Source organism: Lactuca virosa, chromosome 4 (assembly GCF_052849685.1).
Source record: "Lactuca virosa cultivar CGN04683 chromosome 4, Lactuca_virosa_CGN04683_v6, whole genome shotgun sequence".
NCBI classification, from domain to species: Eukaryota; Viridiplantae; Streptophyta; class Magnoliopsida; order Asterales; family Asteraceae; genus Lactuca; species Lactuca virosa.
The window spans coordinates 269,220,822-269,240,394 of record NC_136429.1 but is presented as its reverse complement, the minus strand read 5'-3'; the positions used below and the strand labels follow the sequence as shown (position 1 = coordinate 269,240,394).

At 36.6% G+C, this 19,573-nt stretch overlaps 2 protein-coding genes and 1 long non-coding RNA gene across 6 annotated transcripts; 2 read left to right on the top strand and 1 right to left on the bottom strand.

Moving 5' to 3' along the window:
- The first annotated feature begins 5,223 nt into the window (after positions 1–5,223).
- ER-ANT1 (endoplasmic reticulum-adenine nucleotide transporter 1) lies at positions 5,224–8,363 on the top strand. The gene is made up of 4 exons (XM_079045307.1): positions 5,224–5,424; positions 5,908–6,190; positions 6,366–6,737; positions 7,851–8,363. The coding sequence occupies exons 2-4, from the start codon at positions 5,933–5,935 to the stop codon at positions 8,154–8,156; spliced, it is 936 nt and encodes a 311-aa protein (XP_078901433.1). The 5' UTR covers positions 5,224–5,424; positions 5,908–5,932; the 3' UTR covers positions 8,157–8,363.
- A 1,092-nt stretch (positions 8,364–9,455) lies between these two features.
- On the top strand, positions 9,456–10,807 carry LOC145108277 (uncharacterized). The gene is made up of 5 exons (XM_079045306.1): positions 9,456–9,550; positions 9,637–9,692; positions 9,986–10,112; positions 10,195–10,380; positions 10,498–10,807. Exons 1-5 carry the CDS (start codon positions 9,469–9,471, stop codon positions 10,572–10,574), a joined length of 528 nt encoding a protein of 175 aa, XP_078901432.1. The 5' UTR covers positions 9,456–9,468; the 3' UTR covers positions 10,575–10,807.
- Positions 9,545–13,968, bottom strand: LOC145108278 (uncharacterized). Of its 4 annotated transcripts, XR_013708162.1 has the most exons (7): positions 13,668–13,968; positions 12,613–12,738; positions 12,464–12,531; positions 11,994–12,153; positions 11,566–11,671; positions 9,928–11,278; positions 9,545–9,720 (listed from the first exon to the last, which is right to left on the bottom strand). It is a non-coding gene; the product is annotated as an uncharacterized LOC145108278 (long non-coding RNA). The 4 variants fall into 4 exon arrangements; XR_013708160.1 differs by having other exon boundaries at positions 9,928–11,671; positions 12,894–13,968; XR_013708161.1 differs by having other exon boundaries at positions 9,928–11,671; positions 13,051–13,968.
- Positions 13,969–19,573: the final 5,605 nt, after the last annotated feature.

The window sequence follows — 19,573 nt, the reverse complement described above, 5'->3', positions numbered from 1 at the left end:
TTAAGCAAAGTGCAAAGTGTAATTTCATGGGTTAGCACCAAATTCACATTTTCCTAAGTAACTAAGATTGGGTATTAATAAGAGTTTAGTTACTTAGTATTTATCATTAATACTTTTAATGAAAGGAGAATTATAGTCCTTGTCCTACCCGTTCGGCTAACGACCCTCCACCAGTCAAGGAAGCGGTGGGTGAGAGTGGACACCCATTAAACTGCCATTTTATAGGCAGTAACCTTATACCCCCTTATAGACCGGCTTCGTGAATGAGGCATACTAACGGTAAGACTGACTTTACTCTTATACATATATATAAATATTATTAACTTATAATATTATAAAGTATAAGGGTTGAATTTTAACTTTTAAAATTCTAAGGGCTAACTTGGAATTAAAGTATTCATAAGTGAAAACTTTTCAAATTCCAAAACTTGAGGGCAAGTTTTGAAACTATTCAAAACTAATTAATTCCATAACTTATGAGTTTAAAGTAGTTTTAATTAAAAAAAAACTCTTCAAGTTCTATAACTTGAGGACAAGTTATGGAAGACTTTAAACTAATTAATAAAAAAAATAACTTTTTTTTATTGTAACTTATGGAACTAATTAAGGTTACACTTTTTTTTAATTTAATGAAGAGACTCTTCATTTTGTAACCTTTGCCAATTTTTATGAGTTTTATGATTCTTAAATGTGACTTTTCATATAACTTGAGGACAAGTTACAAAAACACACTTTGGAATCAAATCTTAGATTAAAATGGATTGAAAACAACTATTTTACACAACTTTTCTATTAATCTAAGAACCTCATAAGAACAAGATAATTCAAATAATCAATCTTCAAGAAATTAGCATGAACATACAAACTAATACAAATCTTGAAATTATGACAATTATCTTAGAAATTGGATTAGCATGAACATTACCACATCAAAAACAAGTTTATAAGTCCAAAAACATCTTAGGGTAATGTTCCTAGTCCAATTCCAGCCAAAACAATCGAATATATGCATCCAACTCGATTTTTCAGCTACTTTTGCAAGTATAACAAGAAAACAAGCCTAGGCTCTGATACCACTGTTGGGTTATGAGCATTCTAACACTCCTAAGTGTACATGCAACCCTAAATACCTTGGATCTATGTTTTCTCTATTATACATACAATTATGAACATCCAAGGTATTATCCTAATCTAGCATACAAAATAATAAATATAACAAGATAGAATACATACCTCTTTGATGTAGAATGTCTTCATAAAGCTTGAGTGCCTAGTGCCCTAAGTGTGACACCTCAAATGGTTCACACAACACCAAATACATTTGGAATAACTTGAGAGAAACTTGAACACTCCTTGAAATCGTCTAGCCCTCACACTCACACATTAGTGCACGATTTCTTGAGCCATGGGATTCTTTTATATGGTGGCTATTAGGGTTACACCATGTAACTCATAACTTTACCTATTCCTTATGCTCCATGGATTTTAACCTCCATGGAGTATCCATGGGTCACCCCATGGACTTAGTCCAACATAAGGAATCTTGGATCACAAGCCCACATATATAAGAATAAATGATTTACACAATCAACCCATATATTTAATTAGTCTCCTTTTGATCACTTAATTAATTCCAAATTAATTCTTGATCAATACTAATTAAATAACCTTATTAATATATTAGAACTTATAATATATTAACCAACCTTAAGTGTTATTTCTCTCATTATAGTCTATCCAAATGCATGATGCCATGCAACCCAAATGGACCATGCCGGGTCGGGTCAAGTCTTACCAATTATAGTTATGGACTTAGACATTAATCCAACAAGCACAACGTACATCTTCAGTACGCTTAGCGTACTCGATCCTTGGGTGGTACGCACATCGTACAAGATAGTACGCCTAACGTACAAACAATTTTTGCATAAAAATCCATTAAGTGCTTAATACACGAAGTCTCAACATCCAATTCCAGATCTGAGTCGATTAAGAGGTCCTAGGGCATAAAGTTGACAACTTTATGCCCTTGCATGCCACATGGGAACCCAACACCTCATTTTTCCCATTAAGACCCCTTTTAAGACCTTAAAATCATGCATGGTTCCAAAGCAACCATCAAGTTAGCATTTTTATGCTTCTAACATGTCCAAGGAGCTTAGATCTACCATTTCTAACCTCTAGAGTTGCTCAAACTCACAAGAGAGGGTCCATGGACCAAAAATGGACCCAATACCAAACCCTAACTCAAACTAGCAAAAAGATTAGCATGATGTATACTTTTTACCTTCAAAAGCTTTCCAAGATGATCTAGATGAAGGATCTACAAGCTCTCCCACGTTCAAGATTTGTTCACCACTTCCTTCTCCTTGCTAACACACCCAAAAGAGGTTACTTTAGGCACCTTCAAGCTCAAGAATCACTCTCAAAGGAAGTAGGGTTTTAGGGACGTAAAGAGGAAATCGAGGTTGTTTAGGGTTTGGTCTAAAAGGCATAAGAGTTATTAAATAGGGTTTAATGTCCAAAAATGAGGGTTTTGACTTAAGCCACGTACGCCCTAGTACGCACCGTGTACGTGGTGCATGTCCGCGACCATGCCACCCTAGTACGCTAAGCGTACGCATATGTACGCCCAACATACGTAGGGACCTCCTTTGCAACAATAAATTCATTCCAAGGGTTAAAAGGTAAATACCTGCATTCCAAATGTTACAGAGGGAATGAGAAATGAGGTGATAATGATGCTTATATATGGACCAAACCCTAAAAATTAGGGTGTGAGTTTCATTACGTACGCCCTGCGTACGCGGTGTACGCTTAACGTACTAAGGTCCCCCCTAGTACGCTCAACGTATACCCAACGTACTAGGCCTTTGGCCAAAATCACCAAAATGCCACTATGGGCCATTCTTACAAACTTTCTCAAGCCTACGGGTCAAAATGCAATATTCTTTCATACAAAAGGTTAAAATTGAAAATACCCAATCATCGGGATGTTACAAAGAATATATGGCTTAGTTTCAAGATTAAATTGCAGAGTAGTTAATGCAAGTATGGAATAAATGATTTAAAAATGTTATTGTGGTTGTATGAATTATATGTCAGTGTTGTAAAACTAAAATTATTTAAAATTCAATGTTGAAAAACCTTTTTAAGTTTAAATAATCGGTTTATTTAAATTTCAGTTTATTTTAGCAATATGCAGAAATTAAATACAATCTTCCTCTTACACATTACATATGTTTGATCCACCTCTACTCTAAATATGATCCACATAATACAAACCTTTTACTTAAAAAAAACAAGTTGTAATGCCAAGTTTCGGGTACGCCTCTCTTTAAAAGTATTAATACTTCAAATTTTGGATTTTTGGTGGCCACGACGTGGTGAATAAGTCCTACGACGTGGCCATGGTCAGTGGATGCATGGAGGCTAAGTAAGTGCCATAGCGTGGCAATCTATTCGCCATGACATGGCCACCGTTTAATGACAAACCCTAATATAGGGTTTGTGCCCCTATTTAAGGGATGTGATGGCTAGGGTTGCCCATCCTCAGCCCCAAACACTCTCCCTCAGCCTCCAAAAGCAAACCCTAGCATCCATTGCTAACTCTTGAGTTTTGTGGTGTTTAGTTGTGTTTTGAAGAAGAAAAAGGTGACCTTGAGCTTTGTTTCAGCAAGCAACTTTCCTCATCCTCTTTGGGCATGTTTTATGGACTTTAGTAAGTCCTAAATATCCAATTTTTATGTTACATGTCTCTAGATCTAGCCTTTTTGTCCCTTAATCCTCATGGTGTGGGAATTGGAAGGTTGGGTTCCATAAAGTTGGCAACTTTTATGGATCCTTGTGGTCATCTTAGTGTCATATGTTCCATATTTGAGGATCTTTGGAGTTTTAGTCCCATGCACAAGCTTTGAGTTCCTAATTACCATCTTTTTGACCTAAAATGGAAGGGACATGCATTGGACATGCATGTCCATAAAAACTACGATTTTTATGGTCCATTAGGTGTAGGAAACCCTTATGGAAACTTTGGAAGAGTAACTCTAGTCATTAAGTACTTAATGGGTGTTTACATGCCTTTAGTTTCCTTTAAGGATTTAGGATTTGGGATCTTGACTTCTTGAGGTGTCTTAATGAAAATTTTATCCATAAAGACCATGGGAAAGACCAAATCTGAGCTTTGGAGTTCTTAGAGTTATAGGAAAATGGCTTAATAGGTTAAGTTGTCCAAACCAGTCCCCACGACATGGCCTTATGTTGCCACGACATGGCGATTGGGTAAGTACTCGTCTGTTTTGTCGTTATGCTGCCACGACTTGGCCAATGGATGGCCACGACGTGGCGACTTGCTGATTTGGACTTTTTGAGATGTTGACTTGACCATTGACCGTTGGGGTTGACATTTTGACTTAGTAGACTTTTAGATCAACATATGGGTTGGACTTTAGGCTGAGAATTAAGTTCCTTGTTGTATTATAGGTGACTTGTGATATCGGCCTTCATCTTGGGAGGGAGCTATTGGATTATTTGCTAGATTACAAGGTGAGTTTTTCCTTCAGTGTACTCGTGGGTCGAAGGCACCAATGTCGGTCCACTAGGTTGTGTTATGTATCCGCGCATATAGGATGTTGCTATGTTGTAGTGATTTGTATGATTATATGTACTTGTTGTTTATTGTTTATCTGTTGCATATATCGACATAGTACAGTTTGGTTGAGGCGGTACTGCTTCGTGCTATAGGCCAACAAACCCGGGGCAATCCAATCAGGAGACTGTGGGTTAGGGTAATCCAGTCGGAAGACTGCGAGCCTAGGGACAATCCACTTTTATGTTGTGGACCCGGAAAGCATGTATTGTTTATATTATGTTGTGTGTGGTACTTTGAGGGAACTCACTAAGCTTTGACTTACAATTTGATTTCGTGGTTTCAGGTACATCGAATGATCGGGACAAAACGAATACGTGATCATACACGTCATCCTTTAGATTTATATTGACATATGTTTTTGGATACTCTAATTTTATGGCTGTGTTTTAGAAACAATGTTTTATATGACTTATGGTTTATATAAATGATTTAAAAAAAAAAAAAATTTTTTTATCATTTGAGAATTTACACAAACGAAGAAAGAGCACCTTCAACTCATATGTAAAAATCGTGATGGGGATAGTGACCGATATTTCTTGTCATATCCTGTATAAAAGTGGCGTGAGAGGGTTGCCTAGCCACCATATGTTTTCATTTTCTTTAAATTATTTTAACACTCATCTTCTTGATGATTTGGGGAAGCAATAGAACCGCTCAGATGCCCATCTCCTCATATATGTCGTCTTCAACAATTTGTCTTCACCAACCCACCATTCCCCCATTCCAGACACTTCATCTTCACTGGTTCCTACATCTTCATCGCTCATCACCAGGTTACATTCACCTCTCTTTCTTATCAATCCTCTATCTCCTTTATCATCGTTTCCTTGTTTGCATTCATTACTCATTAGTGATCGGTTTTTGTTCTTTGTTCGGCCAATAAATCTAATTTGATCTATTTCACAATGTTCGCTAATAGCTTCGCTAATTTTAGCTTCGATAAATTATTTCTTCGATGAAAATCGGCTTCTCTTGTTAATGCTTTGCCACCATATGTATGCCTATGTCACCACCACGAAAACCGGAAACCAAATCTCGAAATTACAATGAGTTTTAGCCCCCAAATCCAATTATCCCGAAGCCATGAAAGCACCCATTGTCTATAAATATAAAATCAATTCATTTAACATCTGTATACAAAATTAAACTCCAAGGTCTAGAAAGAACCCTAATTTATATACAATCATGCATTAAGGTATAACTTTTCAAGATTCAGAGATACCCACAAACTGATGAGTTGATGTTGATTTCTGCAGCTTGGGAAAGAATCTAGGGTTTGGGATGACAACAAAATCAGAGAGGTTTTCTTCTGATTTTGTGATGGGAGGTGCAGCAGCCATCATATCAAAAAGTGCAGCAGCACCAATTGAGAGAGTGAAGCTTTTACTACAAAATCAAGGAGAGTTATTGAAGAGAGGTCAACTCAAAAAACCATATACAGGGGTTGGTCAATGCTTTAAAAGGGTGTTTAAAGAAGAAGGCTTTTTCTCATTTTGGAGGGGTAATCAAGTCAATGTTATTCGATATTTCCCAACTCAGGTAACTCATTAGCATTTCTTGTTTTTAGCTGTATAATTTCAAGAATCCGAAAACTAAACACCTAACACAAGTACACAACTCAGGTAAATAAATCATTAGTAAGTAATTCTTGTTTTAGGAAGTGAGAAATGGATAATAGGTTCCTGAAGAAACTATTTTTGAAAAATATCCGTAGGCTTTCAATTTTGCATTCAAAGGTTACTTCAAAAGTGTATTTGGAAGGTCAAAAGAGAGAGATGGATATATGAAGTGGTTTATTGGGAATGTTGCTTCAGGAAGTGCTGCAGGAGCCACCACTTCATTGTTTCTGTATCATTTGGATTATGCAAGAACTCGATTAGCAACCGATTCATCAGGCATTTCAAGAAATCATAAACACCAATTTAATGGACTTTTTGATGTTTATAACAAGACCCTTGCAACTGATGGAATTAGGGGCTTATATCGTGGATTTGGGATTTCAATTGTGGGAATTACTCTTTATAGAGGGATGTATTTTGGTTTATATGACAGCTTGAAACCTGTTGTCTTAATTGGATCATTTCAGGTATGCCTTATAACCATTTTCTTCTAAAATATATATATATATATATATATATATATATATATTCTGGTTTGTATGCATTTTCTTGTAAAATTTGTGTTTTTTTTTTCTGCATTTCTGGCATCATTTTGGTGTAAAGGAATAGTATAACACCAAAATGTTGTCAAACTTTCATGTGTTAATTTTGGTCCCTCTTTATCTTTATTTATTTCTAGCTTATTAAAGAAGACTAGGTATATTCTGAATATGTTTTTTTATTTAAAAATTTACGTGTGATATTTTCATAAATGCATGTGTAATATTTATATAGACGTGTATTATAAATATAGTTTTTAATTTAACAAATGTTTTGGTGTTACTAAAATAACAAGTTATTCAAATTAATAATATACACATAATTTGTTTGGTTATAATTTTGAAACAATACATTTTATAAAGTTATTAGAACAAAAAAGCTGTAAATTTATTTGTAAAAAGCAAATAAGTTAAAGGGTATTTTTTACAATCTGTATAACTTAAAATAAAAAGAATATGAAGTTGGGTTGGAGATGGTCTTATATTCATTTTCTTGTAAAAGGGTGTGATTTTTTTTCTGCTTTATAGTCATTTTCTTGTAAAATGTGTGATTTTTCTGCCATACATAAGCATTTTCTTGTAAAAAGATGTGATCTTTTTTCTTCTTTATAAGCATCTTCTTGTAAAAAAATGTGATTTTTTCTGCCTTGGATGCATTTTCTTGCAAATAGTGTGATTCTTTCTGCCTTGTGATAAGCATTTTCCTTTTAAAGATTTGATTTTTTTTCTGCTTTATTTCCATTTTCTTGTAAAACGTGTGCTTTTTCCCACCTTGTATCCATTTTCTTGAAAAGGGTGTGATTTCCTTCTACTCTATAACCATTTTCTTGAAAAAGTTTTGATTTTTTCTGCTCTGTAAGCATTTTCTTGTAAAAATATGTGATTTTTACTGCTTTATTTGCATTTAGTTGTAAAATGTTTGATTTTTTCTGCATTGTATGCATTTTCTTGAAAAGGGTGTGATTTCTTTCTACTCTATAACCGTTTTCTTGAAAAAGTTTTGATTTTTATTTTCTTCTAACCTCTAAAAACAATCTGCAGGACAATTTTATCGCAAGTTTTTTCTTGGGTTGGAGTGTGACAACGTTTTCTGGTGTTTGTGCTTATCCATTTGACACAGTGAGGCGAAGAATGATGTTGACTTCTGGTCAACCCTCAAAATATCATCATGCTATTCATGCAATAAATGAGATCATTCGATTGGAGGGTTTCTTGGCTTTATATAGAGGAGTTACTGCAAACATGCTTGTTGGTGTAGCTGGGGCTGGAGTTCTTGCAGGATATGATAAATTGTATCGAATTACATACAAAAGTAGCCATAATTTGGAGCATCAAAAAGTCTTGTAGTTAAAAACTCGAAAAAATGGAGATGATTTTGGCTTAATTCTACATGGATTTGCTAAAAAGAAAGAAATTGAAATGGTGTTGGAAGGAGAAAGGTCATGGATTTGATATATGTATAGCTTGATATGTAATGGGTGCGATTCATTTGTGACACCTTCAATTAATTTTGTTGATTTTTGTTATGAAATTGTATAGTTTCCATTTTGGTTATTGCTTCTTTTGATCTTTGAAAGACTTTTTGTAACCAAAAGCTAAATGTGATAGATTGGGATGGGCTGGACTTGATGGGCTTAAACAAGACGAGGGCCTTTATGTCTTTTAATAGATATGAAATCAAGAGCAACTTGTCCCATGTTTTCTATAGGTGTGAGTGTGACACTCATTGACACATGCTTGACTTTTGGGTTCAATGATTGCTAAATGCTAACGTGTTACTCATTATAACAAATTAATAAATTAATAAAAATAAATAAATAAATAATAAACTCTAAAGTCTTTGAGATGTATTTTATATTTTATTTTATTTTAACCCTAAATCCGTAATAATTTATCTGTGTTAGCGTCAAGGAGTTAAATGATATAATTTTTAGAATTTGGGGTCTATATTGTAACATTATGACTTGAAATGTAAATGATTTTATAAAACAGGGGTTTTTTAGTAAATTGTGGGATTGTATTGAAAGGAATAGAGGGGGAGGGGCTGGAATTGTCAAAATGGATTGAAGTTTGAATATTGACGGGGTCTAAAACCCATCACCTCTCTTTCCCTTGCATACCATCCGAAAAACCTAACCGTACAACATTTTTTCAGCCGCCACCTTGTCTCTCCAACTTCCAGCCGCCGCCACCACGTCCTAGACGTCGCCTTGAACGGCCGAGAACCTCACCGTTGCACCCGCTTCCGACGAAGCCGGAAACCGCCGAAGCCAACACCACACGCTGCTGTTGCCGGCGATAGCGAAGACCGACGATTCGTGGCCGCTGTTGCCTCTCCTTCTCCGGTAATGGCGCATCCCTTCCACCCCTTCACTTCTTTTGCCGTTTCTTCGAGTCCCGTCGCCGCCGCCGCCTCGAGCGGCTGCCCCTTTTAGCTGCATTCTTCGGCTACCGTCTGCCACCACGTGGATGGCCTTGTTGTATGTGTTTTCGTGTTTAGATGTGCGTACTCCAGTGCAATTCGTGTGTGTTTGCTTGACCGGGAATCTAGTTGTTAAAAAAAAGTTGGGATATTAATAAAAAAAAAAAGTTTTAACCAATTTTATAATAAAAAAGCTAAGCATTTGTACCATTGCCCAGAAGTGACAACCAGAGTAAGATGCATCAGAGAAATTCTGGCAATCGGCGTCCATCGGGAACCGATGGCTCTGATTTCTCATACAGAATGGTCGTCGACAACAGTATGTTCTTTTTTCTTCAGTCTTTACTTGTATGCAATGCAATTATCGTTTATAATTTCAACTCTTTATTTGAATCTTAACTTTAGGATATACAACGGTAGCCAAGGGAAAATCCACACTCTCCAATGTTCTTGCGATTCAGGTACTTATACAGGCTCTTTTGCTGCTTGCTGTTTCGTATAATTTGTTAGAATCTTATGATAATTTACGAGATTAAACTTTGGGAACTTAATCTTAGCATCTTGATGGATTGAATCAGTGAGTGTGCAGACTAGAAACTTTTAAATTTTAGATATGAAAAATGGTTTGCTTTGGATCAAATAAGGATTTTGAGTTATTTGAACTCTACTTCTAGGGTTTTATGTTATTCAAAGTACCTTCTTTGATGCTTGTGAACTTAACTAACAAGATATCCCCATGTTTAATGTGACGCAGGCAGTAGTAGTGCTGCTGCTAGGAGTACTTGACATCCTTTTCATTCTGTTAAAGAAGGAGCCTCTTGAAATATTAGCTGTTGCATCGATTTTTGTAACTATCATTTCAATTATAATTGGAGAATTAGGTAAACACTGTTTTTTTAGTGCTTAGTGCTCTTAAGAGTGAAATTTATATTATTTATTAATATTCATCTTGTTATATTACAGGTCGAAAGCGTAGCAGAGTGAGCCTTTTGAAATTGTATATGGCTGCATCATCTATAGGAATACTTGGATCAATTGCTTCCATTATCCAACTAAAGGCAAGCACACCTCTTCTTGGTCTTGGTCTGAGTAATTGTAATTGGGAAACAGATAAGTTTGATGTATTGAAGATTGCTTGTGTTGCTGTTGGTGAGTAATACTATAAAGCCTTTGTGCCAATTTATTAATTTGAAAATATATCATGTGTATGGTATGTACTTGTAGTTGGACAACTTAACAATGGAGGTTTATTGTGTGGCACTGCAGGACTGTTTGTGCAAATATTTTCTATCAGTAAAACAACATCTCTGATCGGGAATATGTCTCCAAAACGAGCTTCTTGATGCAAACCGTCAGTATTCACCATCTCATCTAAAGTCCAATTTTTCTTTGGCAAACATACAGTTTTATGTTGTAAGGGTGGCCGACTTAATGTCTTAATGAAAAACGGAAACTACTTTGAATGTTTGAGAATTGAGATATGTATGAAGTTGGCACTTGGCAGGGGTTCTCACTTCCGTGGGTTCTAGAAATGGGCCTCACTTATTAGATAATACACTTTTTTATATTTCTGTAACTTTCATTTCAATAAACGATTGTAACTAGAGGGGAATCATGCCCGCCGTTGGCGCTGTGTTTGTTTTTTTTCCCTTATTTCAAGCTGTACCGAATGATAGAACATAGTATAATATTAATCAAAACATATTACATATACAGAAGGGGTCTTCATATGACAAACAAATCATTGAAAGTATGTTGCTATTTAGTGTATTTTACCCTAGAGAAGAACCAAAAAAGTAAAAATGTTTTGAGAAAATAGGCTCAAAATGTAGATAATCATAGGCTTGTACTTGCAATTTTTTATCAGAAACAGGGGTCGACCTTCATGATCATCTTCTAATCACAACCCAATAACATGTTAAGATAGTGGTGGTTTTGGTTAACTGGTTTTGCGATATTAAATAATCATAATAAACATTTATTTATTGTAGGAGATAGTGTTTCAATGTGCTTCCACTGGTTGAACTTGTAATAATTACTTGTTTCACTGTTTCACAAAGTTTGATTATAAACAAAGAAAAAATAAAATAACCAAAAAAAATATTTTCATATATTGTTGGAGTTTTAATATTAAAATTTATTTTATATCAATTATAAATATAATATGATTATTAATGCTAAAATGATGGGTGAAAATTTATCATTTGTGTTAAAGCTTGTGTGAAACTTATCATCCAAAATTGGTTATTTGAATGCTAAATAATTGGATAATTACAATCTGATTATATAATAAGTAAGATTTTGGTTTTTGTATATATTGAAGAAAAATATTACCTGAACGTAACACGACTATCCCTCTGCCCCAGTAAGCATGCTAACTATTTCCACTGTTTCCCGGAAGCATGCAAGCATACCATCAGCTTGTTCCACTTGAAGTTGCCTGAGAAGTAACAAAATCCAGAAGAAGAAATTGTAAAAAAAAAAAAAAGGAGGACATTCTTATTTAACTAAGATTTTTCCATTTGTCCTGTAATATATATATAAAATTAAAGCCGAAAGAATTTTTTTTTCATACTGGAATAACATAAAGATTATGATAGAAGATGAAAGGTGGCAACTTTAGATCTACAGGTGTTCCATGAAGTGAATATGAAAATAGCAGACTCAATCTGGTTTTCCATCTAATGAAGTAAAAAGATATAAACTTTATCATAAGGCCAAAGGTTTAAAAGAAATAGTTAACGGGTATTTGTTTAATGTACCGTATTTGGTAGACTGAAGTGATTTTCCGTTTGGAATCCGGAATGGAATCCGTCAATGAATCTTGTATTCCAAAATTACCCTTTATCACTGAAAAAGGCTGGAATACCCAAGATTGCTTCTGGAACCTTCTTTCTATAGCTTCTGGAACCTTTCTGCGACCTGTATCAATATGCCACTTTCTGTTTACGATATATTATTATAATAATATCATATGACATCTGTACTCATATAATAATTATTTACTTTGAGTAGAACAACAGTGCCACTGTTGGGATCAACGGGCCCAAATGTCCAAGCATCTCCATGATTACTCAAGATTGTAAATCTAATGACAAGCTTTACACACAGTTAAACTTCTCACTTTGGTTTCTTTCTACTCTGGATTTTGTTTTCTTATTTGGACATCATATTACGAATTAACACGCTTTATGCAATGAAGTAGTTAAAGTACATAACTATTAGAGTTTACCTATCAGGTTCCTCCACTCCTTTAATTATCCCTATCACATTCCGAATCGTTCTTATCACTTGTTTTTCCTGCAACATCAAGGACAAAAAACGTTAGAAACGAAAGCACCATCCAAAAAAAAAAAAAATACACAAAAACAGTAACTTTACCATCTAAGTGAGATCTATAATCCCTGAACCCGATAAAATCCTATAAACCGGAGCATCTTTGTCACCCTGTCACTCCTCATCAACCACCACTCCACCTATACACTCTAACCCTCAACAGTAGGTCACCTTCGCGGCGTCGTACATGTGAAGTTGTTTGCAACTAAAGTTAGGCATCAATGTGACAACCATATAACATGGGCTTTGAAGAAAAATTAATTAATATAAGATTCTTTGCATTAATAAAAAAAGTACAAAATTAAGTATTCATAAAAGCTTCATACAGAGTTTAAATCTCCAGGAAGGTCTTCATTCCTGGATGAATTAGGAAAAGGAAAAAAGCTATAAACAATTCTAACGGCAAAAATTCTAACATACGAATTGTACCTGATGACAAAAATTCAAGCAAAAATGCAAATATATAACATTTTCACTACATACCTTATGCCCTCTGCATAACTATGAAGGCAGATTTTTACCATTTAGTTTCACCTGTTGCTACACAATTTTATCTCAGTAATCATAAATCAAATTATAATAATCAGTTTCTTCAGGTGATTATAATCTAAATTACTTTTTTTTTTCAATTCGGATAGGACAGAGTCCAACATGTACTTCTTTAATTCCTCTAAATTTTCCAATTCACAAATACGATTTTTTACATTTGAATCTTTTTGAACCTGAATGATAATGTTAGATTTCCAGGTGATGTTCATGTTCCCCTTCTTTCAAAAAAAAAAAAAATTTCAGTTTTTGTGAAGGACTTTAGGTTATTACATTCTTTGAATGGAAATTAGGATTTTGCTAGTTCAGAGATAATGACTTAATTTTAGATAGAAAAACCAAGTGATCAAAATCACATAGTCATGATTTAGCGCTAGACTTGCAATTGAACCCGTCAAGACAGAGTAGAAAACCTCATGGCTGAACAACAACCCAATTCCGGTCACCCTTTGGGCGGTGATGGTGTGGTGGCACAATCCGGCAACCATTGTTGCCGGTGGTGGCCATGAGTAGAATCGAACCCACAAAAAACATACATGAGTCTAGAAACTTACCTACACGATGTATGGCCGGAATACACACCAAAATCGCAGCTCTATGTAAAGTCGACAGAAGCATAAAACAACAGATGTTCGCCGAAATCGCTACCCTTTCCGGAAAAATCCGCCACAGCCTCATCTCTTACTCTCGTTGTTTGTGTCGCTCGGTATCTCTACCTGGTATATTCACTTAGCATCTTCACAAGGTGGTGGTATTTTTTAGTTTAGGGTATCCTCTTGGAAGATGGTGAATGTTCATCCCCGCATGTCCCACTGATGGCAGTGGGAAGATATAGGGCATGGAATGCTTTGTGACAATCCGAAATTTTTATCTTATACACTTATTCAAATCAATGAAGGTTAGACTCGTTTTTGCTATTTTCTAGCACTATTTAGAGTCTATTAGAGTGTTTAAAACCTAGTATAATCAAGGTAAGAGTCGTGGGAAGAGTTTTGAGAGTGTAACAACTTGAAAATGAGCCAAACACTCCAACATATGGAGTGTGCGGCCACACACCCATCCCAACCGCACACTCTCCCATATATATACTACACTTGTCATTTTTGAACACTTTTCCACTTCTTCAAAGCTAGAACTCGAAATCCTCTCAAGTATCATCCAATTCTTCATCTTGATCTTCATAAAAGGTAGTAATCCTTCCTTTTATTTGTTGATATACGACCCTAACTAGCCTTTTCCCTTAGTTTGATCCGTGAAAACATCCATTTTAGTCAAGAACACCAAGAACACGCACTAGTTTTGGACCTTAAACACCCTTTCAAGCCTCTATAACGTGTATACACTTATCATAACTTGTTGTATGGTAAGAACACTTGATGATATGCTAGAAAAACATGATTTTATCATGTTCATAAAGGGTGTGCGGCCGCACACATCATGGTGGCCGCACACACCCTTTTTAGGTCCAAAAATGGCAATAAACTTCTTATAAGGCTAAAGCATGAAGTAAGAAACCTTCCTAGATGAGTCCTAAAGCCTTAAAATATGTTTTGGCACATTCCATAGGGAGTGTGCGGCCGCACACACACCCTGGCCGCACACCCTGGCCGCACACACACAAATAGTGTGTATTTTGACAATACACTCCCTTGTATAGCCATATACCCCTTATATACAATCATATATGGTTGTAACACTTCAAAATAAGTTTTTACTAGTCCCTAAGGTGGTTAAAAGTCACTAATTAGTTGTTATAAGCACTAATTATATTCATATATGTATCATTATATGTTAAATAGGATCCGCGTGGGTGCTCAAGTCTTCACTTGCCACTTAGCATCCTATACAATCCGTTCATCCAAACCACTCACTACAGGTGAGTTCATACCCCTTAATTAACCTTTTAAATGTTTTTAAATGCTTTTATGGGGGGGGGGGGATACATGTTGAACTATTATAGTTATTATATCAATCACATGCGATTAATAACTACCAAACAAGTGGATTTCTTACTTTTCAAACTGTGTTACCAAACTGTTTCACTTCAAACTGTCTTACAAACTCTTTTACATACCAAATGCTTTTATCAAACTCTTTTACATGTTAAATACTTCTACTTAAACTCTTTTAACTTATATTCTGTGTATCTATATAGATATAGTTATATAAGTAGGATTGAAAGGACTTAGGACTGATAGCTCACCTTACTTCCTGTTCCTTGTTTGGTTGTGGACTTAAGGTATTCAGGTTATTTGTCCGGAGGTCGTTTGAATCCTAGTTATATATCATGTATATGTGTGTAGATATAAAAGGTTACTTCTTTCATTCAGTTCAATGCCTTTGGGTAGCAAAGGTATACAAACATGTTCATATACACAAACAACATTTCTAGTAAACTATAATAGGTATAGTTTAGGAAGATACTATTACTAGAACAATGAAACATACAATGAGTCAGTTCATTCATGAGTAATACATAGTGATGAGAAACAAACATAATACATAGTGATGAGAAACAAACATAATACATAGTGATGAGAAACAAACATAATATACAGTGATGAGAAACAAAACATACAGGCTAGACAGAGAAAGAACACACAATACAGCTAGCACATACATACACATATACATTACATACAGTTATGTGAGCCACTTAATAGGGGCATGGCACTACCTATCATGACCCGTTTTGTATCCAGAATCTCCTTAATTGGGGAGCGTATGAGTTTGTGTATAGATCTATACTGGATTGACTATCCTACACCTTGCTGCTCGCTACAGTGGGACTTGCAAGTCTACGGGTGCCAAACGTCATTTCTTACGACGTCTTACATCGTCGTTTTACTATAGAGTCGGTAGCAGGATATAGGCCGATCACATGGTACTTTAAATAACAAATAGTTTAAAGTAATTAGTACATCAGTATTTACTTAATACAACACTACAATACTATTTTATTTTCCCTTTACATTTACTTTGTGACATTCACACAATAAACAGTAATGTAAAAGCTATATTTTTGGTTAATAATAGTCAGATTTGGGGAAATACACACTCTTACAAGAGACACACACACAGATACTAGATGCCTTGGTAGAAGGCTACTTTTAGTAGGAAACATAGGGTTTTCTAGGAGAGTTCAAACAATTACAAACTTTTACAAACTTATAAACATCTTACAAACATCTTACAAATGCTTTCATACAAATACAGACACTAATATACTTATGAACTCACCAGCTTTAAAGCTGATAAACTCTTTCAAAATAACTTGTATTCTCAGGTCACCAGTAGACAGGTACCGGTGCCAGGTTTTGAGAAGATGGAGCTCGTCCAAGACTCATCTTTTATTTTGATGTATATTTTTGGTGTCTATATAACTTGACAGAACACACTTGTATGAAATTATATTATTAATGCAATGGATGATGTTGTTGCTTATTTACTACTTTGCATTGTTGTGATACTGAACATGACGTCCTCCACCCCCGAACGTTTCCGCCGTTCCGGTTTTGGGTAGTTACAGATTGGTATCAGAGCATTGTTTATAGTGAATCGAGTGTATCAACCCATAAAAGATATACGAACTATAAACACAGCGGGATTAAAATACTCTGATAAAGAGTTTATACTTTTAAATAATAAAATATTTAACTAAGTATACATACCTGCATTCATACTAAAATCAGTGTCACTAGGACAAAACAAAAGTATTACGATTGTTGGACAGCACAAGTAGACTTAGAGACATATGGTCAACCCTGGGAAGATGTAGCCTGATCAACTACATTATCTGAGGAGTGATTAGCATGTGCCTAAGTGTGGTTGTGAGGTTGCAACAAGTCTAAAAACTTACCAACACTACTACAACAAGAACAGTAGAACAGAACATAAACTTAAAATACTATAGGAGTATTTTGTGTTACTTTAATTACTTATCTGAGAACTAAAGGTCTTTATTAGTATATCAATAGTTGCTGAGTAGATACGCTAAGGTTATATGTGTCTAGGATATCATAGACTTAGAATCTGTGATCTTTGCTTTACTTCCTGTTCCTTGTTTGGTTGTGGACTTAGAGTTAGGGTCGCTTATTCGAAGGTCTATCCTGTCTTGGTTACATATGACTGGTATGCACTACACAAATGTTGAAGTAACTGATAAAGATCATCTTATAATTATCTTATTAGTTCGTCTATTTAGTTATTTCTTTATCCCTTTTCTCGCATAGATTTTATGGCTGGATTCCATATCCCCGGAGACCCGTACTACCCCAACAACGGCAATGCAGGATGGCTAGGAGAAGAGCCAGAAGACGATCACCCAATCCCTTTGGATGACCACGAAGCTGAAGGCTTTTCTGATGGTTCTGACTCAGAGCCAGAAGTCAACAACCTACCCCCAGCTGCTCAAGACCCAAACCTGAATCCTCGTCCAACATTTCAAGGACTCACACCTCTGTGGGCCACAAACTTGAATAGATGGAGTCAGGAACAGGGTCAACCCATTCCCTACAATGGAGACAGAAGCTTCTACAACCTCACCGAGGGAGGTTCAGCTGATAGGGTCCTACCCATCATGGTTCGTAGGATTGCTCGAAACACAGAGCAAGGTCGCGCAACTATCGACCGAGTCGTGGAGATTGACGCCAACTCTGGCGTTAAGACCGTCCGCATTCGCCAACTTGAGTCTGCTCATGAAAGGACTCAGGTCCGTAATGCAGTTCTGCAGGGAGAACTTGCTGAAACCCAAGCTGAAGTCAGGGAACTTCGAGCTCAGCAAGCAAGATCTGATAGGTGCGTAAGGGACATAGAACGTCTTTTGTCGGAATCAAGAACTCACTCTAGTAGTTCTCGTCGCCGTTAGAGTCTCATCGACTTCTCTTTTGGATATAACCTAGTTCGTGTAAAAACTCTAGTCTAATTTCCTATCTTCGTAAATCTTAGACCTGTTAGGTCTTGATTAGGTTGTAGTCTGTCAAAATTTTCCCATCTTGGTTGATGTAAGACCTACTTCTAGGTCATTTTTCCCGAACTCATTACATCTATAATTCCAGTATTATTGACAGATATCTAATCTCATGGAAATTATATCCAAATGCTTTCGTTTACAATCAATCGTGTTATTTATTTGTGATGTTAGACTATGGAGAGTTAGTCCATGGGTCATCCTCATCAATTTTCCTATCAAATTCTTATCAATACCTTCATGTTTCTAATCTTATAGTTGAAAATGTCTCCTCGTAAATCTACAAGACGCAATCCTCCTGCACCAACACCACCTGCTCCTCAATTCGACACGGCAGCCCTGAATGCTGCTGTAGCTGCGGCTGTGGCTAAAGCCATGGCACAATATCATTCTTCTGGTTCCACTGGAGGAGGAACCCCTGTCCTATCTACTCATGGTGAAATCCATGTGCGCTCCAGAGAGTGCTCCTACAAAGACTTCACAAACTGTAAGCCATTGTCCTTTAAGGGGACTGGCGGAGTCATTGCCCTATCGCAATGGTTCGAAAAGACGGAGTCGGTCTTTGAGATCTGTTCATGCCCACAGGGAAGCAAGGTCAAGTTTGCTGCTTGCACCTTCGAGTCAAAAGCCCTGACATGGTAGAATAGCCATGTCAAGTCACTATCTCTTATAGTGGCAAATTCTATGGGCTGGGAAGCTCTGAGAGAGATAATGGTTAAGGAGTACTGCCCGAGGGGCGAAATCCAAAAGCTGGAGGAAGAACTGTGGAGCTTAACCATGAAGGGCTCCAACGTAGTCTCCTATACCGCCAGGTTCTGTGAACTGGTGGCCCTCTGTCCCAACATGGTTCATACAGAGGGGAAAAAGATTGAAAGATACATATGGGGGCTGGTACCTCCATTCCAGGGAAATGTTTTGGCTTCAAACCCCACTACATTTGATAGTGCCAAGCGATTGGCACAGCGGCTTATAGACCATGGGGTTCGTACCCCGGCCACAACAACAACCCTGGCCATCTCAGAACCCGCCAGAACCGCTGATTCCAAGCGGAAGTTTTGGGATGACAAGAGAAAGACAAAGGCTGCCAAAAAGTAGCAGGTCGTGACAGTTCATGCTGCGATAACACCTGCCGCTGCTGCTCTGGTAAAGCAGTACGCTGGAAGTTTGCCTAAGTGCAACAAGTGCAACTTCCACCACGTAGGAGCCTTCCGGGAAATGTAGTGTTTGAACTGCAACAGGAAGGGGCACACTTCCCGTTTCTGCAAAGCTCCGGCTAGGCCAATCACCCAAATCCCCGGCGTTGGTGTGAGCCAAACTTGCTACGGTTGTGGCGAGGTGGGCCACTACAAAAGGAACTGCCCGAAGGCAGGGAATGCCGGTGGAGTGGCAAGAGTTCTGGCCATAGGCCACGAGGAAGCGGTTGCCGACCCCACAGTGGTCACTGGTACGTTTCTCCTCGATAACTCTTATGCATGCATTCTGTTTGATAGG